This window comes from Cricetulus griseus (genome assembly GCF_003668045.3).
Source record: "Cricetulus griseus strain 17A/GY chromosome 1 unlocalized genomic scaffold, alternate assembly CriGri-PICRH-1.0 chr1_1, whole genome shotgun sequence".
NCBI classification, from domain to species: Eukaryota; Metazoa; Chordata; class Mammalia; order Rodentia; family Cricetidae; genus Cricetulus; species Cricetulus griseus.
This window is the reverse complement of record NW_023276807.1, coordinates 271,117,569-271,144,991: the sequence shown is the minus strand read 5'-3', so window position 1 is coordinate 271,144,991 and position 27,423 is coordinate 271,117,569. Positions and strand designations below refer to the sequence as shown.

Here is a 27,423-nt window from a genome sequence, read left to right as displayed (position 1 = left end):
AAACAGAATGAGCAAGCACACAACCAAATGTAAACTGTAACTCAACTCTTCAGAGTGGCTGCCAGTGCCCTCCCCAATCTATTTTTATTTTGCTTCTGCAGAGTCCCATGCTGTAAACCCTTTCGGAATTGGCATAGCCCTGAAATGCCACAGAACCCGAGGAGCCCGGCAGAGCTCAGAACGTCAGCCTGGAGAAAGAAGAGACACGCCCAGCTCAGCACAGGCAACAGGGTGTATTTTTAGGTCTTCCACACCAGTTAATGGAGGAAGGCGGTGGGGGTACTTGGCAATCAGGCATGAGAAGGTCACATGGTGGCTGGTGAACACTAAGTCAAGGAGACGTCCCCAGTGTGGGGAAAGGGTCAGATAAATCTCCCCCTACCACTCCCGAGGTGATGCTCCTGAACAAGGAGAATTTGATTTTTTTTGTTTTGTCAGAAAAGTGAAAACTAGAATGGGCTGAGAAAAAGCACGAAGCCAGAGAAGAGACATCTTAGGAATCCTAGCAATAGAGAATGACCACAAGTACCGTGGTAACCAAATTGAGGATCCAGCTAGAACAGGCTGTGTCTGGACCATTGTGACCCCAGGGCATCCTGAGAACATGGTAAACCATGAAGGGGTGGTGAGCTGGGAGGCAGGGGGCTGGGACAGGAGCTGGCTACCATAGCCCAGGCTGGTCTTGAACCTGAGGACTTCCCGCCTCAGCCTCTTGAGCAGCTGGGATCCCAGGCCTGTGCCACCAGGCCCAGCTCCACGGTGTATTTTTTTTTTAAAGCCATTATTTAAAATGATCCTGTCATGGTGGGAGCTTATCTTCATACTTAGGAGTGTCCTGTACCAAGAGTGAGCCCCAGGATGGACTGAAGGCTCTAAAGGATGATGATACAGCCACACTGGTTTGTCAATCTTAGCTGTATTATAGCAATGAAAAAATGTTAAGATGAGTGGAAACCATGAGTGTTGGGTGTGGGGGAGAGAACCCTATACATGGATGAAAACTTAAAAATGCACTGAAAAATCAAAATATATCTTTAAAAGACTCCCAGGTGTCCAGTACTACAACCCTGAGTTCTGTGCATGTGCCTCACTGCACTGAGGACCCAGCTTTGGAACCTGCCGGGCTCGTCCTGCTTTGCTGGATTTGCATCTAACTCCGCAATCTCCCGCAGCACAGCAGCATGGTGTGCTATGAACATGGGGGCAGTGAATGACGCTCCCATGTTACATCCCCGTCTTAAGGAACTGGGGAGAGCTGGGCAGTGGTGGCGGCGCACACCTTTAACCCCAGAACTCGGGAGGCAGAGGCAGGCGGATCACAGAGCGAGTTCCAGGACAGCCAGGCTTGCTACATAGGAAATACTGTCTCAAACAACAACAACCACAAAAACCAACAAAACAAAAATCTATGGAGAGCTGGAGACATGGCTGACATTTATGGGGTCCTAGGCTCAATCTCCTAGAAACACACAAACTGACAACACATACACATGCCCACACACTACACATGACACACACATGCACACAACATCCACACGCCATACATACCACCCCTCCACACTTCCTACACGCCACACACACCCACACACCACACACACACAACCTCTTCACAGACACCCCCCCCCCACACACACACACAGCAAGAGGTTGACACAAAAACGTCTTGAGCAGCCAGCTCTTCTTCCTAACACAGCTACTTAGCCAAATGGACAATGGAGATGAATTCAAACCACACAGGAACCCCAGTTCTGTGAGAGCCCTCCTATGCAGTAGGCTCTCATTTACCACAGAGTGATGGTTGGTTGGACTCGTGGCTGGCTGAACATACCATCATCGTGGCAGCATGAGTGGCTGCCTTCTTAGGGATCACTCCTTTTCTGTGACAGTTACTGGGTTCTGAGGTTATGGGCATGCCCCAGCAGCTGAGATTTTACAAGACCTCTTCAAAAATGCAAACACAGATGCGTTCAGCAGACAAGCAGTGTGAATCAAAGCCCTCTGTATCACAGGCACTGCTAATGTGTCCAAATGAACTATAATCCCAGGCATTGGTAGGAGAGGATTGTGGGGTAATACTCCTTAGCTCTCTTGGGTCCACTCCACTGTTTAAAAACAGATTTGCTTTAAACGGATGGGTTTAAAGACACAGAACTGACTGGAATGCCCAGATAGTTTGGCATCTAGGATTTTGTCATACACAAAGGAAGCCAAAACGACTGACTGAAAGGGAAACATGCAGTTGTATGACCATCGTTTTTAAGGTCACGAATGACCTGTGTATAATACCCGTTGCTTGCCTACAACTTGGAGCTTTCGACCCAGACAGCTATTGTGCTTTCTCCAGTAACATTCCTTAGGATGGTGGACGATAGGCCAACTACAGGGTAATCCTGATGCTCCGAGCAGGTCGAAAGCCAGGCAGTGTACGCCCTCAGAAGGGGTCACGCCCACAAAGTGGCCACGCCCACAGAAGTGGTCGCAGTTCCCATCCCAACCACTCACCTTCATGCCCTGAATGTTCTTCAGCAGGACGTCCCCGATTCTTTGGTAATCTCCCCTGATGTGGGCATTTGAGCGGCCTTCCCTGGGGCAGCAAAGGTAGACACAAAGTGTTAGCAGTGAAACACCCACCTCGACATTTTTCTTTCTTCTCATCACTCATCTGGACCCCTTTTCTCCAGTGATTCTTACATGCTTTTCCCAGGAACAAATACACAAAGTGCAGCAAGAAAGAACTCCGTATCCAGACATGATGTCAGCACTTGGGAGGCTGTGGGAGGGGTTGTGAATTCGAGGCCTGCCTAAGCTACATAGCAAGACCTGTCTCAAGAACCAAACCAATGGAAGTATGCCACTGTGTGTGAAGGACAACCTTGGTTGGGTCTGGTAGACTGTTTGCCTTTTACACACAGGTTATAAGATTGGCCAGCAGAAAGGTTATCTACACCACACGGCTTTTGAATTGATTCCATCCGTGGGACTCAGACATTGGCAGAGAGCAAGACACCACTCTGACATCAGGGCCTCTGTTCAAGACCCCTTAGCCAGAAAAAAATGAACCACTGAGGAAGCCCTTGGGAAGGAACGGTGTGACAGTGAGTACAGCCATTCCTGGAGGGGGAGTGGCAGATGACAGTGAGGGCAGGATGGGGGGCCATCTGGAGTGTGGATATGGTGGTGCCTCAGGCACCGACTCAATTCAGACCTCAAAGCAAGCCTGAGAGGCCAGTGCTTGCCCTTCTCCTTCAATCGCCAGGGAAGCTGAGACACATAGAAACTTGCTTGCCGTGAGGCACTGAGCTTGCACTTGACCATGGTAGCTCAATGTCTAGGGTGGCATCTGTGCCGCCATGCCGGCATATCTCCTAATTTAGTGGTTAAGAGCGGAGTAATAAATGAAGTTTGTACTTTGACACCCACTGCAAAAGCTAGCCTGAGGCCAACTTACAGGAAAGAGGTAAGCCAACAAATGAAATGCTAAGAGCCAGGCACTGGATGTCAAGTTGAATACACTAGGTGCCTGGAGCACAGTAAAACAGCCCACAGCTCAAGTGACAGAGATGGGGGTTCTGGATACTCCAGCAGGGGCACATGAAGCCTTCTCTAACGGATACCTCCATCTGTGCCGGAACCAGAGAGGTGCACAGGTCCAGTGCACAGCACAGGCCTCATAAATCAGGTCCAGAAGCAGCCGTGCCAGTGGACTGGTGCCTGCTTCTGCCCTTTGCCCCAGGTTTCCACAGCAGACGCTATTTTACCTGCTCACATGTGGCATGGGGCATCAATGACACCACACAAGGACCAGGAGCATCCAGAGGCGGGTGTGGCTGCTGCGCCCCCATGCCCTCTCAAGCCTGCTGCCGGCCGGCACTTCTGCTTCTCTCAAGTGGGTTGCCATGACTACGGTGCTCCCTCTCTTCTCCAAATGAAACCAATTCTGTCCTTACCATACCAGCTCCTTCCCACCTGGGGAAGACTCTGGAAAGATCCCTTTCCTGCCTCTCTTTGTTCCCCAGGCTACTCCCAAGATGTCTGTGTCCTCTGGGGCTCCACGAGGAGCCAGCTTCCCTTTCTGCCCTCTCTTCCTCCACCCTGACCTTCATGGCTTCAATCTATGATGCCAACTCTACACTTACTGACTCAGCCCCTCTTCAAATGACTTTCCAAGGGCCACTGGGGATGACTCCCACACCCAACTCAGGCCCCTCCCCAGCAATCCTTGCCTGTGGCCCTGTTGGAGGAGCAGCAGATGGTACCAGCCACCAGGAGGGAACTCCCTGATGGGTGAATTTCAGACAGGCAAGGTCCCCCAAGACCACAGACCCTGGAATGTCTTTTGCTTCTGTTGTGCCTTTACATGTTTGCTGGTGCCTTCTTTCTCTGGTATCTGGCATGGCGTGAATGGCTGTGGGGAGATCCCCACTGCCTGTAATGTAGTGTGTTTATCTTAGGGAAATATCCTGTTCTACTGGGCAGTTTTACCTATGGATTATTACGAACATGATTTCTTCCTAAGCTATACTGTTTAAATGATAGTATTAGTTTAAATAGTTTTGATGATTAAACAAGGAAGTGAGTTTCTGTTGAGGAGCCACATAGACTGTGGCTTAGGTTAATAATTAAGAAAAACAATTGAGTCCCAGTAGTCCAGGTAGCTTAAATGATTTTAACCTTAATGTTGGGAGATGTGTTCACATGTTTCAGAGTGCATCACAGCTGAAACAAAGCTGTGAAAATAATTTAAGGTTAGTCTGAGATCTTTTTGTCAAATAGCTTTGAGGATAAAAACCCAAGAAGACCATCTAAAGTTCTAGAAAGCTACATAGTTGAATGAGGAGCTCGTTAAGGTCAGGGAACAAGAACAAAGCAGCTCAACTGTCATTAGCTGACGTGCCTTTCTTGCTAGAATTGGCTGATGACCAAAGGTGATGACTAATTCTTTACCACCCATTTCTGCTCTCAGTCTCCTGATATGAAAATGTCTAATGAGTGGATAGGCAGGTTTAAAGTAGAGCTGCCTGCTCCTTCACCTGGGTGCCCCTGCAACATGAGGCTCTAGTCAGAGCTGGAAACTTTTCCTCTCCCCGCCATCCTTCACACCAGAACCAAGGAGATAGTCCACTAGAAGACCTTTCTGCTAAAGCCAGATGTTCAGAGTTTTGACAAAATGGTACCCACCCAGCCAAAGGCAAGGCCCAACTTACACCTTGAGAGCACCTGGAATCTACAGAGATGACCCAGAATTTACAATGGGTATGCCACTTGAGGGTACATGTATGAAAGGTCTACTTAGTTCAAGGAATGCAATTCAGTTATTTTAATGACAGTGATTGGATTGAATGGGTGAGGGGCAGATTCAGGCTTCTATTAAAAACAAGAGCGCTTCCCTATGTATGGATAAAAAATACCCCCAGACAAAGACAAAATCAAATTATGTAGAGGGCAAAGAGCAACAGTGGAAGACAAACTTAATGATTTCATGCCCTCTGTTTCAAGGTGTGGTCTCAACTTGTGGTGACCTTCTGCCTCAGATTTTTAAGATCTCCAAGGATCACAGGCCCATGCCCATATGCCACCCATGTCTGCCAACTATTTACTTAAAAAAAAAAAAAACTACTGGGGACCTTCCTTCTTGTGTGCTTGTTAGCAGAGTGCTCTCTCTCTCTCTCTCTCTCTCTCTCTCTCTCTCTCTCTCTCTCTCTCTCTCTCTCTCCTTCACACACACACATCTGGATTCTGATTGGAGAGAGAACACTGGGTGGGAAGTAGTGATTGGTCCCATGCAGCATGGAGCCACTGATACCCCCACATTTACTTGGCATCAGCTCTGGGTGATGTCATGGGAACAGGCTGTAGGCATCTGGAGTCTCTGCAGAGAAGATCTTTCTGCCCCGCCCTTGGGACTGGAGACCCAACCTAAAGTCTTGCTGCCCCATGTGGGATTCATGTGTGGCCACCTCTCCTACATTGGCTGCCTCCCAGTCTACAAATCTAAGGCATTTCTCTTACTAAGAAGAGCTCAAAGGTCATTTTATTATCAAGAACATGAAAAAGTAATTATAACTTGTCCAGTACATCCTCCGGATGTTAACCCCGCAAGAAAAGGGTCCTTGTTTGAAAGGCAGGGCCACATAGTTGCTGTCTGGGTAATTACCACACAGTAACAGAGTTGAAAATTCTTTCGACAATTTCACTTAGGAAAACTATGACCCACACAATGCGATTAATTTACTTCCAAGGGCAACTCCATGTGACCTCGGCAAAGGACTTTGCGTGTACACACATGGAGACAAATACCGTGCATTTTTGAGGCTTTCTGGTCCTGAAGGAACATTTCTTTTACCAGTATGAGTCGGTCAGTCTTGTGGCAGCCAGCCAGCCAGGAAGGAGGAGGAAGAAAAATGATATTCGCCAGTGGGCGAACCCAACTCTCAGGAAGGCTTCCTGGCCGGGGAGTTTACATCCTGGCAGCCCTCAGGGAGAGGGACAGAGGCTGCAGCAGCAGGTGGGCCGAGCCATCAAGACCAGCAGCCCTTGGCTCTCCTGTTCAAATCCTAACCCAGGTTCAACACAGGATCCATCAGAACCCGAAAAGACATGGCTGGGCCTGTTGGTAATGACACCTACCACATCTCCAGCTAGGGGGAGTGTGTGGACTGGCCGTGAGGGTCAGCTTGGAGACTCCTTACCAGTGAAAGCAGGGAGAGAGGAACTCTGGGTGTCTGGAGTAAATTGTGGAAATCTAAGCATGCATACTAACCCTGGTCTGCCCCCTTCTTCTTGTAAACAAGTATCTTCTTGTTGGTACCAATAGTACCAACTATTTGGTCTGGAGCTAGAACCCAGCATCTAGATGTTCTCGCTATCAAGAAAACGGAACTGACACAAGGATCACACGCTTATCTTTGGTATTCCCTGTGGTGTCTGACTGTAAATGGAAATAATGCATGCCTGCCTGTGTGTCTGTGTGAATGAAAGAGCAACACACGAAGGAGCTGGGTAAAGACAAGTATTTGCATGTGGGGTGAATGAGTAAGGGGGCTGATCCAAAACACAAGCAAGCTCAGTGAAGTGGCAGCACACCTTTAGTCCCAGCACTTGGGAGGCAGAGGCAGGAGCATCTCTTTGAGTTGGAAGTCAGCCTGGTCTACACAGCTGAGTTCCAGGACAGCCAAAACCAAACTCAAACCAAGCCATACACATAATTTCAAATGCATTTACATAACGTACAAGCAACTCCCTTCACCTTGCCCCCCACAAACACACATGTTAACTGTCTTTCAGTTCTTGACTGTTTTCCAGGTAGACACACTACACTGTCTCCAACATGAGTCACTGTGTTTACAGCAATGTGCTTTAAGCCTATTTTGTCTGCATTTGATTTTAGAACCAGTGAAGACACTTTTCAAATGAGATAGCCCTGACCTAGCTGACACAGGGTACAAAGGGCTGGGGAACTGTTCTTGAGAGTCTTGCTTTGGTGACTGCCTCAGACACCAGAAAGACTTGGATGGTCAAGGATGTCGTGTGCCGGGCACTGCAATGGAAAACTACACCTGCCCACCTGCCTCCACTCCTAAGTCCCTTCCCTGCTTAGGCCTTGAGAACTGTGCTGTTCAATATGTCCCACAAAGGGCCATTTAAGATTAATGTGACTTAAAGTGAAGTTTTACTACTGAGTCCTCAGTCACACTAGCTTTGTGTTAGGTGGAGTTCCAGGGGAATATGGATAGAGCCAAGGGATAGATAGTGATCATGGCCACCTCTTACCCTGCTTCGTGTGCGTGCGTGTGTGCGTGCGTGCGTGAGTTCCTATCTACCTTTGGCTTAATAACCTCTGCCATGGCTGAGCAGTTTTCCATAGGATGACAATGTAGGGCTGTTCTGATGGTCACATGTGACAGTTTGAAGAACCACACATTACAGATGCTGTAGAATGCTAGGCGCCACACCCAGAGGTGGGTAGTGTTACAGCCATTTCCATACAACCCCAGGACACTGACAGTAATCTTTCCTGGACGAGTAGCCACATAAACTGATCTTTTGAGTGGCATGAGAAGGATGTAGGGAAGGGGCCTCTGGCTTCAGAGCCCTTTTAATCATACTGCATTGGCTCCACTGCCTCCGTTAGAGAGTGTGAAGGGTAAATTAGAATGGCGGTTCTGGGAAAGTGGCAGCCATGGACCATGCGGATCAGTGAACAATGAGAAGACGGATAGTGACGTTTAATGTAACCAGTGTTTTCTGAGTTATCGTAAGTCCCTGGGCAACACAGCTGACTTCAGAATTCATACCGAGTCTGCCACTATCCCAGGGAATGGGAAGAACTGCAAATGCTTAGGCTCTTCTAAGGTGGAATTGGCAAAGGCAGGACGGTACCTGTAGGATGGTACCAGATACAGAGGATGGAGGTGGTGGCCACCGCTGTAACTGGGAAGTTCTGATGCTCCAGCAGTACGGGCAAATTCCTTACAGACTTGCAAGACATCAGTATCTCCATCACCATCGCAAATAAAGGGATTAGTATTAGAAAGTGCATCCTGCCCTGGGCAGCAAGGAAGAGGACAGGAGAGGCACTACTAAGATTTGAACTCAGGTCTCCCTGACTGCAAGACTTGTCTTCAAGCCTAATAAGGCTAACACCAGCTCCCATCTCAGGCGTGGAGTGCAGAGACATTCCCCATTCCCCCACCCCTTTAAGCCACCCCCTGAGTATAACCTGGAAGGAAGCTGCACCCTGGTAGGTGCCTGGTGACTTTGTCCTGAATGGCAGTGGCAGGCACAGACAACAGACATGTTCAGTGTGCAGGCATCGGAGCAGGGACTGTGTTCTCACTTGCAGTGAGCAGACATGAAGTGGTTTTCCTGGATCCCGCCCACATCAACAGCAGGCCTAAGGCTGCTGCTAGTAAAGACACCTAAGCAGCCAGAAACTCCCGGGTTCAGCAACCTGCCCTCTTGACTCTCATTCCCTCACTCCTGAGGAAACAGCAGCAGCTATTTACAGTGTTCCTGTGGAGAAGGAACGACAAAGCCCACAGACAGAATGTAGGAAACACTCGGTTCATAACAGTGAAACCCCCACCTTTCTCCTTAGATGTGAAGAATAAAATAAAAAGCCTCTAAGGATACCAAAGAAGGAGCCTTGCAGTGGGGAACGATGGCTCAGAAGACCTCAGTCACCATCTGACAGGGCCCAGGGCACTTCTGTCTTCCTTGGGTCCCCACACTGTAACCTTACCACATGAATAAGAAATGCTCACACACCAGGGGAAGTAAAGACCATAGAAGTGAAGAACAGTTCCTTGGAAGTTTCTAAGACAGAATGCAAGTGGTCAACACAAGAGAAACTTCCGTCAGGCTCAGCCTGAGGTTAACAGACCACATTTGTTAGAGACACGATGCCCGGCTGCCCTCAGGGTCTGCAGGAAGTCAGTGTGGGGGGAGAGAATTTCATTCAGCTGGTGTTTGTAAGAAGACGGACAGAGCTGGAGACACTGTCAAGCAAAGTAAGCCTGGTCAGAAAGACAGACGATGCTCCCTCTCACAGGCGGAGTCTTGGCTTTACAAGGACAATGGTGGACGTTAACCAGGGGAGGTGCGAATACTGCGCGCCATTGCTCATGAGATCTTGAACTAGATACCCATATGTGCACACACGTGTGTGTGATCAAACCAGAAGGCTAGAGGCAGGAGGAAGGACGGTCACTGTGACGGCTTGAATGAGAAGTGCCCCCGCCCCCCATAGCACTGACCCTCAGCTGTGGTGATATCTGGGAGGGTCAGGAGGTGCAGCCTTGCTGGGGAAGTATATCACTGCAGGATCGGCCTGCTCCCAACCTCCAAGGAGAACAGAGCACATGAGGGTCCCGGGACAGTGGGACTGTCCTCACTGCACGGCTTGTGCGGGAAAGCAGTACCTGGGGAGGCGGGTACTGGGGCTGTGCTCTGGGCTTGCTATACAGCAGGGTGAAACATACTGGAAGCTTCTCTGATGAAAGGGGAAGTGCCAGGCAGATGGTGTCCCAGTCTCTTGCAGGTATAAGACCCTGTGCTGCAGTGACAGAGGACACGGGCTCTAATCAGTGATGGGGACATGGGTCTGGCTGTCACACAAGGGTCTGGCTGGTCTGGGTGGCCAGATAAAGGGCTGAGCCTTCTGGCTCCCTCTTCCTAATCATAAATCCGTAGCAATACTCACATGTGGGGAAGTTTACATTAGAACGAAAGGAGCGCTTTTTAAATTTACTTTTCCACACGAAGGCCCAGAAGGTAAATACATTAGCTCAGTGGCCATCTGCTCTTTGTTGGAGCTCTGCATTGCTCGTGGGCATAGGTGATGACGAGAGTGTCACTGTGCCTCAATAAAACTTTATTAACAACAACAGGTGGCAGACCAGATTTGCCCACGATTTGCCATCCCAGTCTGAGAGATTGATTGCAGAGTTGGCGTGGCAATGGTTTTCATTTTGGTAAGTACTGCCAACTGTATGCTGGCATGATATACACGAAGTGTGTAACGGGTACACCCACAAATGTTGCCTGATAATATCAGCGTCACAAGCTGCACCTGAATACGACTAAAAAGTTTACAAACGCTGTCTATTAGCATTTGCCAGGTCTCCTGTTTATGGAGGTCAGTCCTAGAGCGTTTGAAACGTGAAGGAAGCAACTTGCAACCATTAGTGATGTCACTCTCAGGAGAGCTCAGCTCACTGCCATTCAGAATGTTGCACCTGTTCAGAGACAGGCTCTTCTGTCTGTAAGGAGCAAGCTGCCTTCTTCATCCTTCAGACGGACGGTACCGAGGCTGCCGAGACAGGTCGCAGAGTAAAGGTACCAGCTTCCAAGCATACAGGGACCCAGACATGGAAGAGCACACCAACTCCCTGCGTTGTCCTTAGACCTCCACCCATGTACTGTGACATGGGCATCTGAGTACGCACGTGTGTACACGTACACACACACACAAACACACACACATTTTTAAATTTCTAAAAAGTAAACTAAATTCAAGGAATGTTTTGGGATATGACGTTAGCGGTACCGAGAAGCTGAATTTAATTCAGTATTTAAATGGCTTGGCACTGCTATGGGCATGAGGTAACACAACTGCACAAGTCTTCATTAGTTTGTCCTTTTAACACGTGGTTATCTTGGTCTTGGGTACCGACAAGGTCAACAGAGGCATAAGACCTTTTCTTTAGGTGTGAGTCAGAAAACAGCTGTCAGGGAGGCAGGGCTTATACACTTTCAAAAGTAGTTGTGTTGTGAGGGACAGGGCAGAGGACATGAAAGGGGGTGCATGTGTGTGCACATATGTCATAGCGTGAACAGGGCAGGCACATGGGTGTGTGTGTTCATATCCAGCTAAATCACTCAGCATGGACCACAAGGGGACATTTGCTTATTTTGACAGAAGGTGAGAAGAGAAAACAAGAGAGAACAAAAGGAGTTTTTTTTTTTTTTTTTTTTTTTTGTGTGTGTGTGTGTGTGTACATCCAAAGGTGTAGGACAGACATCTGCTTACAGGTGTGCTGTGGAGGAGGGCAGGAATGCAGCATGACCAGTCCAGGGCAAGCCTCACATTCAACCACATGCCAGAGAAAGAAAGAAAGCCAGCCTAACATCAAAGCCGTCACCTCAGGAAGTGCAGCATGTGGGATCCTGGTCAGCTTCCGTCCAGGGACACCAAAGGAAGGTGTGGAAGGGTCTGTTTGCTCCTCTAACCTCCTGAGAGCCAACCCCACACCACCCTTCTATCTTCCCTCCACGTCCTTACCCCGTCAGCAGACAGAAACAGGAGAAGAGCCTCCTCCACCGTACCCCATTGTTACACTTGCCATTGTTGTAAGAAAACACTCCCACAGGCAACTCTAAGGGAGAATCTCAATTCCAGTCTGTCCTCATGGGGAAGGCAAAGCAAGAACTTGAAATACCTGGTCACATCCACAGTCAGGAGCAGAGAGCCAGTGAGTGCATGCTTGCTCAGTGCCCTGTCTGCACTGACACAGAACCCAAGCTGAGCGCCCTGTCCAGGCTCACACAGGAGCCAAGCTCAGGGACCCCTGCTGCTCATGTCGGTCAGGTTTTCCCATCCCAACCCCACACAGATCCATAGGCCAACCAGACCTAGACAGTGTATTACTGGGACTCCTCAGAGGTGACTACGGACTGCCAGGCTGACAATGAAGACGAACCACCCCACCCTGATGGTCACTTGCTTTTGCCTCTGGGACCTTCTTTCTCCTGATACCTGTGGGATTCTTGGGCTCCTGCTGGCTTTTGCCCTGACACAGCCCACACTTATGAAAGGGAGAACACCACAAGGTATGGGCATGAAGGTCTTACCTTTGGTATTCCTCTCAACATTACTTTAAGTTTCTGTTTTCACAGATTTGACCGTTCCCTCAGCCCAGGACACCCCCACACCCAACCCTCTGGGGGGCCGGTACTGACTCCTCTAAATTATCATACCCAGAACACACCCTGTCCCTCCACTCCTTGCATCTTCCTTGTAGCCCTCATCTCTCTTCATTCCACGACTGTCAGGGGCTGTCTGGATCTGCAGTGTCCTCCACAGGCTTGTGTTTCAAACACTTGGGCCCCCAGTAGACAGTGCTGCTTAGAAAACTGTAGAATCCAAGTCATGGGGCCACCTAGCAGAGGAGATGTTTGGGGGTGTCCTGGACGGTTATACACACCTCTGGTTCTAGCCCATGCTTTCTGTTTTCTAGCTGGCCATGATGGGAACAGGATGTAAGTTCCCGCCACCACACCCTACCATCCCTGGTGTGTCAGTACTGAGACGAATCTGAAAGTATCCCAAATTCAGTACTAACCTCCTCTGTAAGTGACATCTGTCAGGCGTTGTACTGATGAGGAAGCCAGCGACCCGCCATCCTTCTAACTAACTAACGTGTAGACATCTAGTCTTGTCTGATCCTTTTGCATTGTCTTCAGGGTGGGGGCCCTATCTCAGTTTCTACCCAGTTGACCCTTCCTGGCAACTTTGTGTGGCATACACAGCCTAGTCCAAGGGCGTTTATATGACCACTCACTGCTCTCAGCCCTCTTCTGTCTGTCTGCACGCTTGCAGGATCTGCCCACCAAGCCCCAAAGCAGAGTCTCCCAAAATGTAGCCTCTGTGCAACATTTTGCAAGTCACCTCAAACATGAAATTTCAAAGATGGATGGAATGTCCACCCACCCGCAGGCTGAACCTAAGTGGCTTTCTGAGTGTGTTTACACAGCTGAGTAAACAGTCCCCTACTTTCAAAAGAAAAAGAAGCATTTCAGCTACTTTTCATTAACTCAACAAACCAGCTGCCGGTTTTGAGGAAGGCGTTAAGTTGGCTTTGGCCAGCCTGAAGCAGGCCTTGGGCCTGCCCCTTCTGCTCAGGTGTGTTTGCATGGCAGAGGGTGACATCTGGAGAGGGAAGAGAGAGTATTGTCAAACTGGGGGTGCCCTAAACATTTCAGAACGTTTCCTGATATGAGATCCGCCCTGGATTTTCCCACTGTTGACAGAGCACACTATGGTCTACAGCCTCCCGGAGGCCTGCCAAGGGGAAAATCACAGTGATTACCACATATGCAGCCATCAAGGGTGGTGACCACCACCACACATGCACCAACTCTGGGGAACTTGCGATTCAGGGAAAATTCTCGATTTCTTTCTTATAACGGTAGTAACTGTAAATAGCACACACTTTAATCCCAGCACACAGGAGCAAGAGGCAGCGGGATCTCTGCGAGTTCCAGGAAAAACCAAAACCAAACCAAAAATCCCAAACCTAGAAAACAGCAAGGAATAAGATCTAGAGTTTGACGCCAGCAACATGATGCCACTGCTTTCTTCATTTTGACCCACATGGACACAAAAGTGCTCAGTGAAGGGGGAAAGTGATGGGGAACTTTTCTGTGTATGTTTCTCTTATTGGTTGATGAGTAAAACGCTGACTGGCCAGTAGCCAGGCAGGATTCTGGGGAGAGGATGGAGCAGACCTGAGAAGAGACGCCATGCTGCAAAAGGAGTAACATGCGGATTATGGGTAAGCCACACCCTTGTGGCAATGGATAGTTTAATAATTAATAATTAAGACAGCTAGCCAGTAAGAAGCCCTAGCCATCGGCCAACAGCTTATAAATTATTATAAGTCTCTGTGTGTTTATTTGGGGCTAATCGGCTGGAAAGAAATTCTGTCTACAGGTAAGAGTAAGGGCTGTGCGGGGAATCCCTCATGGCAGCAAATCTAAAAGTATCTCAAATTCAGTTAACTTTTTACAAAGCTTAGTTTAGGCCCAGGAGATGGCTCAGTAGGCGAGGTCAGTAGCTGCCAAGTCTGAAGACCCAAGTTCAATTCCTAGGACTCATGTTAAAAAAAAAAATTGCTGGATGTAGGCTGTTTACATATGTTCGTCCAGGTAGATGATGGAGGCAGCGGCATCACGCAGAAGCGTGTGGGCCAATTAGCCCGGAGTGCACAACACAACAAAGAGACACCATCGAAACAAGATGGAGGGCAAGAACCAACTCCCAAACGTTATCCTCTGACCGCCATGTATACACATGGCAGGAACCCAACCACTCCTGCATATCACACATACATACACAGAATAACATGTAAAATGCCAGCCGTCCCCTTCCTGTGTGGGGCACAGTGTATGGAGCCAGCTATAAACACTAGATAACCTCATGTGAGGAACACAGTCTGAGTCACAGTTTCCAGGTGAGCAAGGACTACTCTGCCATGGACAGCTAAATGTCAAAGAGCTTCTGCAATGCCAGGGATTGATCCCAGGGCCTCTTCTCCTGCGCTAGTAAAATGTCACAACAGAGTCTTTTTCCTGGTCCCCAGATGTGTTTCTTAACTATTGTAATTGACATGAGCCACCCTGTGTTTCCCATGCCAAACACCTCTCTCCCTCCCTCCCTCCCTCTGTCAATAACTGTGCAAGTTATTCCTTAAAAAAACTGACTGTGACCCAGTCTTCTCATAGACTGTATTGAGCCTATGGCCAACTGTTTTATGCAGGCATTATTGGCTTATGTGTCCTCCAAAGCCAAGCTGGCAGCAAAACTCTGTGCCTCCCTGGGACAGCGAACCCTCTTTCGAACACCACTGGCTCAGTGCCGTCTGTGAGCAGAGCCTGATACACAGAGTCACTGATTACAATGGCCAGCCTCTAGATTCTACCACAGAGTACCTGAGACAAAGAAAAGGAGGTTGACAGAACAGTCCAGGGCCTTGGGTAGGAAGGAGGTAGCCATGGTGTGAAGCCAGGAAGCTGGGGCAGCCCTCCCACCAGTCTCCCCTGGGGGCATGCACCCAATGCTCCAAGAACCTCCCATGGGCCCCGCCCCCCAGCTCTGCAGAGCCTTTCCAAGAGTTACTTTGCAGATCAATCCTTTAAGAAGCAAATCCATAGTATTCAATCATTCTTTGCCTCGTGTATTTTGTCATGTGTGTAGATAAAGAAATATAATTCAATCCACTCTGAAATGCAAACTAAAGAATCCCAGATTCAGTATTTGCCAGAGGCACTGGGTAGGGATGTCAATTCTTCCCCAAATATATTCACAGTTACCCCAAGAAGTACTTGATAAATACAAATCTCACCCCCAAAATTCAAACTAAACATGGCTGACAGGAGCCCAGCAAGCTCTGTTTTTTCAAATCACCCCATGGCCTTGAGGTAGGACCCGTGATGGAATTTGCACCACGGAGGACTACTTTCTGAAAACAGAAGGCGCCCTCTGCTGGAGAGCCAGCATGGCAGTGTGCACTAAGGAGATCTGCAGGGATTTATTGGAACCTCACTCCTGTGTGTCAACTCTGCCCCCTGGCACAAAAAGTACAACACTCACCTTTCTCACAGGACCAGCCTGTAGGTACCAGAAATGTATGTCATGTGTTTGCCCCACATTCTTCCAGTTGTTTCTTTCTCAATGGGATACAACCTCACTACTTCATTTCAAATGTGAGCCTCGGGTTGAATATTTTGGCTTCAGACTGTCAGCAATCCTCCTGCCTCTGTCTGGTGAATGCTGGGATAAAAGGCCTGAGCCACCACCATTCTCAGGTGCGCATTTGCCTTCAGAGGAGGCAACAGTGAAGAACACAGAAAGTTCCATGCTGACACTTTCAGAGTCAGCTCCTGCAGAAGTGGGGTCTATTTCCCTCATTCCCAGCGAGGCCGACTGTGTACTCCTAAGTGGTCATTCTGACTGTAATCTGCTCCCCCCACCCCTGCCTCTTAGTGAAGCCTGACACCTCTCTCTCAGGGAAGACCACTTTATACCACCCAGGTATAAAATGCTACAGAGCCAGGCACCACTTAGGTCAGATAGCTCATGCTGGCCCCGCACACTGGTCTCACAAAGCGGGAGTGGGGCTCTACTTTTCTACTGAGTGATATTCGAAGGCCTCAGTCTAGGACCGTGAGAGGTAAGAGTCTCAGGGCAGGACCTTCAGGACCCACAGTCACCTCCCTCCACGCCACTTCCAATCGGAAAGCAAGGAGAACACCACACAGTGGTTCTGTTGCTGCAGGAGCAGCTCTTTGCTATTTTTCCTGAATTTTCAAACGCATGATTGGCAGACAATCAACGCCCCATGTATAAGCCTGCATATAACATCCTTTAAAAGCCCCATAAATTTTTCCTATTAAAGGCTGTACTTTAGGTAAAGTTACATCAGATTTTCCATTCTACAATACACAAAAAATTTCCAGTTACTCTCTCTCTCTCTCTCTCTCACACACACACACACACACACACACACAAAGAGAGAGAGAGAGAGAGAGAGAGAGAGAGAGAGAGAGAGAGAGATCTAAAAAGTTATATCCTGCACTGCTAAGTTTGCTCAGTGGATAAAGATGCTTTTCCCCATGTCTGGTGCCTCAAGTTCCATCTCCAGAACCCACATAAAGGTGAAATAAGAGAAGCAACCCCACAGCATTGCCTCTGTACTCCCCAGGCGTACTGTGGCATGTTTATCCACAGATCATGTACATGTACAATAATAATAAAAAATACTTATATCCTTATGATGAGGAAAACTGTGTGTATGCGTGTGTGTGTGCGTGTGTGTGTGTGTTGCATAGACTTTGTATTTTCAGAGTACTCTTTAAACTCTGTTAGATGCAAAGCAGCATTTTATATACATATAACATACATGTAGCTTCACAGTAACTATAAAGCAAGTAACAGTGAAATGTCACATCATAAATCCTTCATGTCCCTGTATCATCACACAGTCTGTCCCCTAAAAGCAAGCACTTTTACTTAAAATAACTCTGTAATTAGCATAAGAAAATACATTTTGGAGAGTCCTCAATCAAAGGCAAAGATCAAACCCAAACACGTAGCATTTGTTTGGAAATTTTTGTTGTTTTGTTTTTTTGAGACAGCTCTGGCTGCCTTGGAACTCTCTGTAGACCAGGCTGGCCTCGAACTCACAGAGATTGCCTGCCTCTGCCTCCCAAGTGCTGGGATTAAAGGTGTGCACCACCTCCTGTTTGTTGTTTTATCCCATTGGAAAATATTTTAAGGCAGGCTTGCCTCAGGCCCGATTGACTTTCATCCCTGCCATGTACATCGGACAAAATAAAGCAACACATTGAAGCAGGGGGTGCAGAGAGGAGACACGGATTTCAGACTGGACTGTACTCACCACAGGGCAAGTCGTTGCTCGATTTCTTTGAGAAAATTGGTATGAAACTTGTGCAAAGGTTCAAAATTCGGGAATATGAGACTTTTCAAGGCTTCGGGCATGGAGTCGTCTTTACTGACAGTGCTCTGGAGCCACTGGGAATGAAGAGCAGACAACTCAGACAAGCGCAGGTGGATGGACGCCGTGGGTAGCGGGAGGCCATGCACCTTCCCAGGGCATTCTGAGCGTCTCATGTATCCCTGCTCCCCCTCCCCTCTCCAAGGGGAAAAGAGCCTGTCTCTCAAATGCTTCCCCAAGGCTTGTTAAGTCAGGGTTCATCTCTTCAACGTGCCACGCCTTGAACCAAGTCCTCACGAAGGCCAGCTCACTAGGGAATTGTGAGTTTGGGTTCATAGGCCACTCCATGTTTCATCCCTTTAGGATCCGTTAGTCTACTCCTCCATAAAAATGTGGAGCATGAAGTTAGCACAGCAACTGCCTGTCCACGGTCACACATGTCACTGACATGAGAACTGGGTCCCAGTATTTGGAAAGCACAAAACACCAACCTTATCCCAATGGCTTGGGTATCCCTCTTTACTGGCTATATTCTGTCTCAATCAAAATCATGGGGTCCAAATCCCCAGGAGCCCCCAGATTTGCATCTAAGACTGGACAGATAGGCCAGTCGTCAGCAGTCAAAGGCAGTTGGTGGCACTTTCTCCACTGTGGTCAGCTTACTATAAAGATAACCAGGAGTCTACCTCAGGCAAACTCAACCAGCTACATCTGATGACGAGCAAAACACAGAATGTTCTGGTGAGTGTCCACAGACAGCAGACTGTTTACTTTTCACTTTCTCTGCTGCAGGAGAATCTCCCCTTTGCACTTAAAAACCAGAGTTATAATTTTTTTTAGAGAACATTCCAAATTAAATATACAATTGGCATTATCTGCCATAACCCATGATCAGGATCTATAATCCTTGCAATTAGTCAGAGAGCCTAACATATGAGCAACCCCAGCCCCTTCAGCGGCAGCTGAGTATTACTTTAACTGAATCATACAAGGTACTGAGTTAAAGAAAAAGCTGCACACACCGAAGCGATCACCTCAAGATCCTTCAGGTATGTTCGCTCAGTGGTGGAAACCTCCTTAGCGATGAAGTAGGCCTTGTCGGTTGGGAATCTCTGAAAAATCCAGAAAAGAACAAGATGCAGCAGTCAAGTTTGAATGGAAGTCTCTTAGAATGCCATGGTCAAAAGACGGTGATTCACCGACAGCTAACTCAGAGAGGGAGAGGGTGGGGACGGGGAGAGAGAACTCAATGGCAGGTTAACTAATGGGTAAGTCCTTCGTTAGCTAGCATCAAATGTAAATATTTGTGTATTAGAAAGGGGGGGGAGGATTCACTGATAGGTAACTAACGGGTAAGTCCTTTTTTATCTAGCGTCAAATCTAAGTAAGTTTATTTCTCTCTGTCTCTGTCTCTGTCTCTGTCTCTGTCTCTGTCTCTCTCTCTCTCTCTCTCTCTCTCTCTCTGTGTGTGTGTGTGTGTGTGTGTGTGTGTGTGTGTGTGTGTGTGTGTGTGTGTGTGTGTGTGTACACGTGCGTGCACCTGTGTGCTTGTTAGGAGGAATAGGCTAAAAGAATGCCTTTTGATATGTAAGTATTACCATCAGCTAGAGGATTCAAATTAGGTAAGAGTTACACAATCTTCAAGGAAACTCGCCAGGAGAAATCAGCATCTTGAGACCTGTGCCGTGGGCCATCAGAGCTTGTTTCTTGAGATGTTACAAGATGGTGTTTGCAGTGTCAGTGGCTGGACCAAAAGGAGATAGCGACTGTACTGTGTCTCAGCCCTGGAGCCTGGGAGTCAGACTGCCAGTCACAACCCAAAGCAGGCCACCATTAGTGTCTTGCTTTTTCCTTACACAATAAGTAAAAGGAAACCTCAGCAGGTGTGTGGACATTCATGTTCATGCGAGTGTTACTCAAAACAACAAAAAGATGAGATGAATAAATAAACCGGCAGATGGAAAGGTTAACCAAGTGCGGTCCATTTCTACGGCAGATACAGCCACATGGGAGGAGGCATTCCGACCCATGCCACTACACGGATAACAGGAATGAACCCCAAGGACATGACACCAGGTGAATGAAGCCAGTCAGAAACAGATAAACACAGTAGGCAGCCTGGGTGGGTTGTCAAGGGATGGGGAATTATTAGTCAATAGGACAGCGGTTTCACTGGGGAATATGAAAAGACTATGAACGGAGAATCTGTACCTTTCGCCGGCCCTCTTCTTCGTCATCAGTCCTTGGGCACGCTTGGTCATTCAGGAGTGGGCTGACCAAGGGAGAGGCCTGCTTGGTGTCAGGACTCAGGTTGGGAGACAAGGTCACGTTGGTTGTGGCAACTCCTCCCTGCAAGTTCATGGACAGCTCTGAAAGGTGAGGGCTACCAGTCAGGGAGCCTGTTTGGGGATGAGAAGTTTTAAAAGAAAAAAAGAAAAGTAATTCCTTCTGAGATTGGAGGGCTCTTTCCAGCTGTCACTTCTGTGCATCTTTAGAGCATGGCTGCTACATGGCAAACGTAATTCATTGCTTTCTAAGTTTCCCGCCCTCTACACTGTGGCTGCTTTGAGAGGAGGGGTACCCAGAGTCCGCCTCACCCAATGCAGCCCCAGTTACGTAATTAAAGGTAAGACAGAGACCTCTGCACAGGTCACAATTAAGGGAGCTTAACAGCATAGCACAATCCTATTTTTATCTCATAACTACCGCCTCTGCTTCTAAAAACTACTTCAGGAAGTCATGGCAGCTACGTCACAATGAGACAGAGAGGAGCGATTAGAACTAAACTAATAGACATCTAAACAGCTGGTGTGCTCAGGACAGGACCATGTCTTGTGACAATGGGCCATGGCTAACAGAGGTCAAGCAGCTAATTCCCCACTCTACAGAGAACAGAAGCAAGCTCAGTGTACCTGGTGATGTCACTCCATGTCTGCTACTGTGTGGGACAGAAACACTAGCATTACACGCAACGGTGATCACTTAAAGACGCAAGTTGGAGATCCCATTAGCACAGTTCCCCTTTGTGAATCAGAAGTGACAGGTCGTAAATTAGTCCTCTAGAAAGGATATCGGATTAAACAACAGGAAAATGTAGGTTACCTCCTATAGTCAGCCGTAGGAGATCTTATACACGGGACTCTCTGCCGATAGGATTTTTGCAACTATCTGTGCTTCAACAACGCCGGAGGCTACATGAGGTTTTCCCAAACACTTGGAAGTTGTGTGTTTAGACCTAAGATACTTGCAGTGCTGATGCAGACCGGTGACAAGGAAACGAAGGCAGAGCCCTCCCTACTTTCTGCTATCCACTTTTTGTTAAGGATCTCCACAGCTGTGACAGGTGACACCTACTTTCTCCCTCTTTAGCTGTTCATGCGTATTTTGGAAGGACAAGATAACAGCAGCCTAGAGAGGGGCAACAGTGATTCTGATCCCAACAGGTATAAATCCCGAGGAAACCACCACATGTCCCAGCTTCCAGGGTGCCGTGGGAGTGGCTTCACCCACACAGAGGGGAAAAGCCATCACACCCAGAAAACAACCAAAGTAGCTGTCATGCCTGCTGACAGCTAGCCAGTCAGTGATCCTAGGAAAGTAAGTTTAGAGAAGGTGAGGGCTTACAGGATGAATTTTAAAAGACATCCTCACATTTGAATAAACCTCATCGAAATGAAGTACTGGTGTTAGATAAAGACCCCATCACCCCACACACCACCAGATCCCATAAATCCAGGAGAAAAAGGCCAGAAATCACTTCACAAATGTCAATTTTATTGACACTAGTGCACAACTGAATACAATGATTAGGAAAGAATGAAACTTGTTAAATAGAAATAGTGACACACTAGAATTGCAATTGTTTCAAGATACTACACTATTCTCTTTAAAAAAAAAAAAAAATCACAGAAAAACGTTACCACTACAATAGAAGTTAGAAAAAGCGAAAATTCTGGCAGTTTGTGTCAAGATCAAAACATTCCATGCATTTGTGAGTTGCTGAGTTGAGAGTCACTTTGACTTGTCCACCAATCACCTAGCTCAATTCGGGGCTTACCGTCAGCTCTCACGGGATCAGGTGACAGCATGCTGGCCTTGGGTGGCAGTGACGAGGCACAGAAAAAGCCTTCACCATACTGAGTGGGAGCCAAGGATAAAGAGTTGTTAGAAAAGCTAGCTTCAAGTGGGGCAGGCTGTGAGGAGATGGTTAGCCAGCAGGTGTGAGCGGCTTCCAGCGACAGAGAGCAAGCTGCCACAGAGAAGAAAGCAAGGAGCATACATTCAAGACAGAACCACCACATCATCCACCCTTCACAGGTGAGAGGCTCACTCCCTGGCTGACCTCCCAGGGGAATGCTTGCATTTAGCTGACTGGGCAGGCTGGAAGTATAAGGCAACAGACCAGTTCCGGAGAGGTGGCAGATGACCTGATACCTTTTAAAGAAGACAGTTGGTTAGATCTGGAAGAATTCCCACTGGACATGATAGTGGAAGGCTGGACATGAATGCTTTGGTCACCCAAGATACAGACAAAGTTGGCCAGTGTTCAGGTCAGCCCGTACTCTACACATGGCCTAACCATGTCTTATCTTATGTTTTATAGGTGCATTATGAACACAGGGAGTAACCAAATTGGGATTGTTAATTTCCTTTCCCAAGAGGTTCTTGGGTCTACTCATGAAAGGAAGAGTGCTGAGTATGCAAACGGTCAGACCAAGACGTGGGCGGAGAAACACCAGAAAGGCTAAGGAAGGAGAAGCCCAAGTTTCTGAAGTTCGACTTCCCAAGTACCAGCTGGACCTATGGAGATGAGGCTCTCTTCTCTCCTGAAGAGACCACTAGAAGCTCTGAAACTTTACAGGTGACATAGTGCCCCAAGAAGTCACTGTTCACTGCTCGGCAATCAACGAGACATGCTGATAGAGCCACTGGTAGAATACGGCAGCTCAGTGAGTAACTGGAATTCCCCTTTTGACTTTGGGGCAGGATACTGATAACCCTCTGTGGGAACTGGTGTCCAAGGCTGGCAGGTGTGAAGGGCGTGTCTAAAGCAAGGCAGGGTTCAAGGTTATAGAGTTAATGAACCGACACAGAATTGGTTTTATGATGAAGTAGTCCAGGTTTCCCAGGGGGTGGGGGGAGAATTAACAAAGCTTGTTCAGCCTGCCATCTGTTTTGAAGGCACAGCCCCAGGTGGTGGGAGCAAAGAGGACACAACACCCACCTTCACACCCTTACTCAGTGGCTTGGGCTTTGTGTGTGTGTGTGTGTGTGTGTGTGTGTGTGTGTGTGTGTGTGTGTGTGTGTGTGTGTGTGTGTGTGTGATTTTTTCCCTGATAACAAATGGACATAAAATAAATGTCTTTATCAGGGAGCTATAGGCAAATAATTCTACAGGACCCTCCAAGGAAGCACCTGGATATTAAGGCAATACTTGGGAAGAAGTATAATTATTATAGGGAAAAGATCAACTGATCACAATCTCTGGAAGTTTTGAATGATTTAAAAAAAAAATTTTTTTTCCCTACTTCTAAAAGCTGTCCCGCCTGATCTCAGGCATTCAGGTTAGTAACTCTCAAGCCGACTGCCTCTCCCCAACAATTTCACTTCTCCTCCCACTAATCTGTGAGAGGAGGTCTGAGTTTATGGTGGCTCCAGTGGACGGACCAGCAACCCCCAACCAAATAATTATGCAATTTCAAATTAGCCCTGCTATATTCGTAAATTTCAATGTATCACCCAGCCCACAGCCTGCCTGTACAGCTTTATCATTTTCATTTAGAATACATTCATAACTCTTTCCTAGCCTGTGGTAGGCTGAGTTCAGGGTCTCAGGACAGATTTCATCAGAGGAGATGAAGTGGCCTGGGGGGACTCAGAGAAGAGAGCCAGCTTCCTGCCTCTTGTCTCTCTGAGGACTGGGTACCAGTTCCCTATGGACCATCCATCTCTTCAGCTTGTGCCAAAAGCTGGAAATAAATAAACTCACCTAGTTCTGAGAAAATAAAACAACAACAGAAAATCCAATCTATTTCTCAGGTAATTAAAAATGGCATTTCAAATACTTCTAGACCTGTCCCGTTTTTTAAACTGGTCAGTAAACTGATTAGTGTCTAGTTTTTAACTTGATAGGGTTTTGTGTGTTTTTCCTGTAAAAGAGAAGTATTTAGGAAAAAAAAAAAAGAAACCCATCATTTGTTAAAAACTGAAAACGAGAACATGTGTGGCACACATAATTTCTACTTTCATTTTTTTCACTATTCCCTCAGATAATCTTATTTCCTTTGCAAGTTTCTAGATCCTACGATGCTCTCTTATTACCAGGGTATGCCCCAGCAGCGTATGTAGGGAAGAGCAGAAATGCAGGGCTCTCAGTAAGAGAGAAGGGGATGAGATCTCGCTGGGGATTATCTATCCTGAGAGCTAACCATGGGAGAAGATCGCCATCACATGCCGTCACAAGGAATCAGAGGTGGCTTGTGGTGAAGTTGGGTTCCTGCCCAACAGACTATGGGAACAGCTGGCAGTGCCTGAATGAAAAAAGGTCCCCACATGGAAAAGTCAGTTTACCAAGGTTAGAGATGGTGTCCTCTTCTTGAAACTTTAGGTGGCTGGGGGTAAATGATGAGTGCCGACCCAGTGTCCTTTAAGAAAAGCTGAACAAGCAATAAAGCATCCACTCCCCATTTCATCATTAAGCCATTCAGAAAAGCAACAGTGGTGCAGAAAAACATAGAGAAAGATGTCACCAAGGGTCAGACGGCAGAGAAGGCACAGGAGAGTCCTGCTTTGCTTGGAGACAGCAGGGACCTGGTGAACTTGGTGGCACTGTTTGGGATGAGGAACACTGAGCCTCACAGCAATGGAAAAATTACCATCTTGTGTGAAGGACAAAGATCCAGCCATCAGTTGCAAAGAACAATCACAGGTTTTTGTTCTTTGTTTTTGTTTTGCGGCAAGATGCCTGTTAGCACAAGGTTTAAAAGCCTCTCCAGTTTAGATCAGCACAAGACATTAATACCATGCAAACCATTTACACGACCTTGGCCTTCCATGCTTAGTCACCAAACTCATGGTTATCAGAGAGAACAGAGAGCTTCCTGGTGACAGGGACCCATGCCCTGCGGAGGCGAAGCCCAGGACCACAGCACAGAAGGGAAATCAGAGCGCATCTGTGTGACCACAGTGTTGATGTCCAACGAAAGGAAAGACAGCCTACCCACTGGGGAAGCCAGTGTCCTTCACAGTCCACCCCCCACTCCCTCCCAGCAAAGCCATCTACATCAACAGTTTTACTCCCACGGAGAATGTGAAAGCCCATCCTTTGGTGGATCAGCCGTGTGAGCCCTCAGCGTAAGCTGATACCACACATGCGCTCTGTTTCAGTGACATCTGTCCCCCACACAGTGATCCTGCTCTCCTCAAAGGGCTTGCCCCACCCCCACAGCCAACCTTGCAAGGTACTAGGCCTTGAGGGAAGAGGCGGCCACAAAGGCCACGTCCCTTGCACCTTCTCCCGGCAGCTTGAACATGTTTCTGTCTGTCAACACCATTGAGTGAGCAGGATTGCTGTGTTCTGGAAGAAATGGGTATTCCAGGTACAAATTGGTATTTAAGCAAGGTTTGGGGTTGCTTTAAAGAAAGGACATCAAACAGTGCTCCAACAATGCAAGGGACAGAGGGTTCGCCATGCTCTGAGATCAAGACAGAATGTTGAAAACAAAGCTTTTTCTCCCAGGTGGGTACATGCTGACAAAACAGTGTGTACAAGGCAACAATGGAAAGAAATGTTTTCTCAAGTTTATTAAACAAATGACAAAAATGAGAATGAAGTCCCCAGCCTTTTCTTTCTACTTGAGAGTTAATTCAGTGCATTAGGAAATTTCAGTACAACACATGGTCACCTCGAGGATTAAATGCACACATAGAACAGGAGGAAACTGTTAAAAACACGGGCCAAGCGTGTGAGTAGGTTAGTTAGGCTTGCAGCGATTATCCAAGGCTGGAAGAGCTGAGAGCAAGGGATGACTCCTTATCCACTCTAGGTGCTTCTGGGGAGTGCGGCTGGCCATCCTTAATAACCGAAGAGCTAAATGTGATCTTTCCGTGACACCCCACAGGCAGAGGGGGCAAAGCCTTGCTTTCCACAAAGGGCACTGGAGGAGGAGGAGCGGTGAGCGTGGGGGCTCATCGGTGAGTGACAGGCGGGTCAGACTGCACCACAGTCTCCTAAATGACCTAGTTTAGGACCACGTCCTAGTTTAGAGCCAGCTGACCCGAGTAGGCCTCATACATACTCGATACCTCAAAGTTCCCAGTGCACCTCCAGGTTCCACAAGCGCCCTGGTCCAAGTGCTCTGCATTCTGCAATTTCCCACCGCCCCTCTGTATGCCGAGAAGGTTCCACCTGGCCCCAGCAGGAAGCTCAAGTGCCTCCTGGCTCCAGTCTCCACCAGCCTTGCTTCACTTTAACTTTTCAAACCCCATCCCAACACTCTAGATCAGCTTCCCGTGTCAAAAGCTGGGCTGTAATCGCCCTGCCATCTGGAGCCATCGCAGAACAACTAACCTGACCCAGAGTCCTCATGAAGAAATACAAACACTGCCTTCCACGGGAAGTTACCATCCAATACCAGAGGCCACAGGGATCTAGGGGAGCCCCCTCCCAGGCTACACTGGGAGGCCATCATGGGCTCAACGTAGTCATCATGAACCAAGGAAAGCCTAGGTTACTTTGAGCGTTTGCTTCCCTGGCTTCTGGTCAGGTATTTGTTTTCAAGGAGAGAAACAGTTCCTGTGTGATAGGATTCACTCACAGCTTTCAGAGAGCACTATGCTGTTCATCTGATGAAGACCTTTATCCAAAGGATCTATGTCCTCCCTGTCCCTGACACAGCTGGCTCACACACAAACCCATACTTTCAACCCTTGCTCCCAGGAGACATAGGGAAGTCTCTCTAGGTTACTAAAGGAAGAACCACACAGCTTCCCGTTCAATCGGTGGCAACCAGGCCATGTGGATCTTTGATCTAGACTGGCTCCATGTCTGAGTCACTATGGAATTTTAAAAAATGCTTTTCATTATTACCTCTTTAATGAGAAGAGAACTGATATTAAGTGTCGTGCTAATTCTGACCTGAATCCAGGACTTCCTGTTAACAACCAGTATCTGTTAGTCAAAGCCTCCAGTGAACTCATTTCCCTATTTGAAGTTTCAGCTGATCTCAAGGAAAGGGGTGAATTAAACTAACAAGAACAGTGCCAGTCAGTTCTTCGAGGTCACCAAAGTAAACATCTTTAGTTGGTCAGTGCTCAGAGAAGTCAGTGCCCCGTCAATCATGCCCTTCCCGTGTGTTCCTCTGGGTTTGGCCAACGTGAAGCTACAGTCTGTTCTTTAAAGTTCAAAGGAACTGGCACAGTTATAAGCGTGTTTATGAAAAATCTTGCATTTCATACGCAAAATTCAGCAACAACAGAACAGACTGGAGCTATGCAATGTGATGAAGCCCAGCCCTGGAGGAACACAGAGAAGCAGCATATACACATCAGGAGGGGATCAGGAAACAGCTTTCCTTGGGTATGTAACAGCGGGGACTCGAGAATTCCAGCTAACCAAAGTAAAGAGCCCAGGCCAGGCCAAGTGATGAAGACAGGAGCACAGAAAGCAAACTACACCTGACTGGTTAAT

The 27,423-nt window shown here is 47.8% G+C and overlaps 1 protein-coding gene across 2 annotated transcripts in view; it reads right to left on the bottom strand.

The window, feature by feature from the left end:
- Farp1 (FERM, ARH/RhoGEF and pleckstrin domain protein 1) overlaps positions 1 to 27,423 on the bottom strand; it is a 259,534-nt gene that overhangs the window by 16,285 nt on the left and 215,826 nt on the right. Inside the window, exons 14-17 of one of the 2 annotated variants that reach the window (XM_027393905.2) lie at positions 19,947 to 20,134; positions 18,758 to 18,847; positions 17,679 to 17,812; positions 2,503 to 2,584 (exon numbers count right to left, since the gene is read on the bottom strand). In XM_027393905.2, coding sequence (XP_027249706.1) covers positions 2,503 to 2,584; positions 17,679 to 17,812; positions 18,758 to 18,847; positions 19,947 to 20,134 — 494 coding nt within the window. The remainder of the gene's footprint in view (positions 1 to 2,502; positions 2,585 to 17,678; positions 17,813 to 18,757; positions 18,848 to 19,946; positions 20,135 to 27,423) is intronic. The other variant, XM_027393906.2, reaches the window with a different exon arrangement.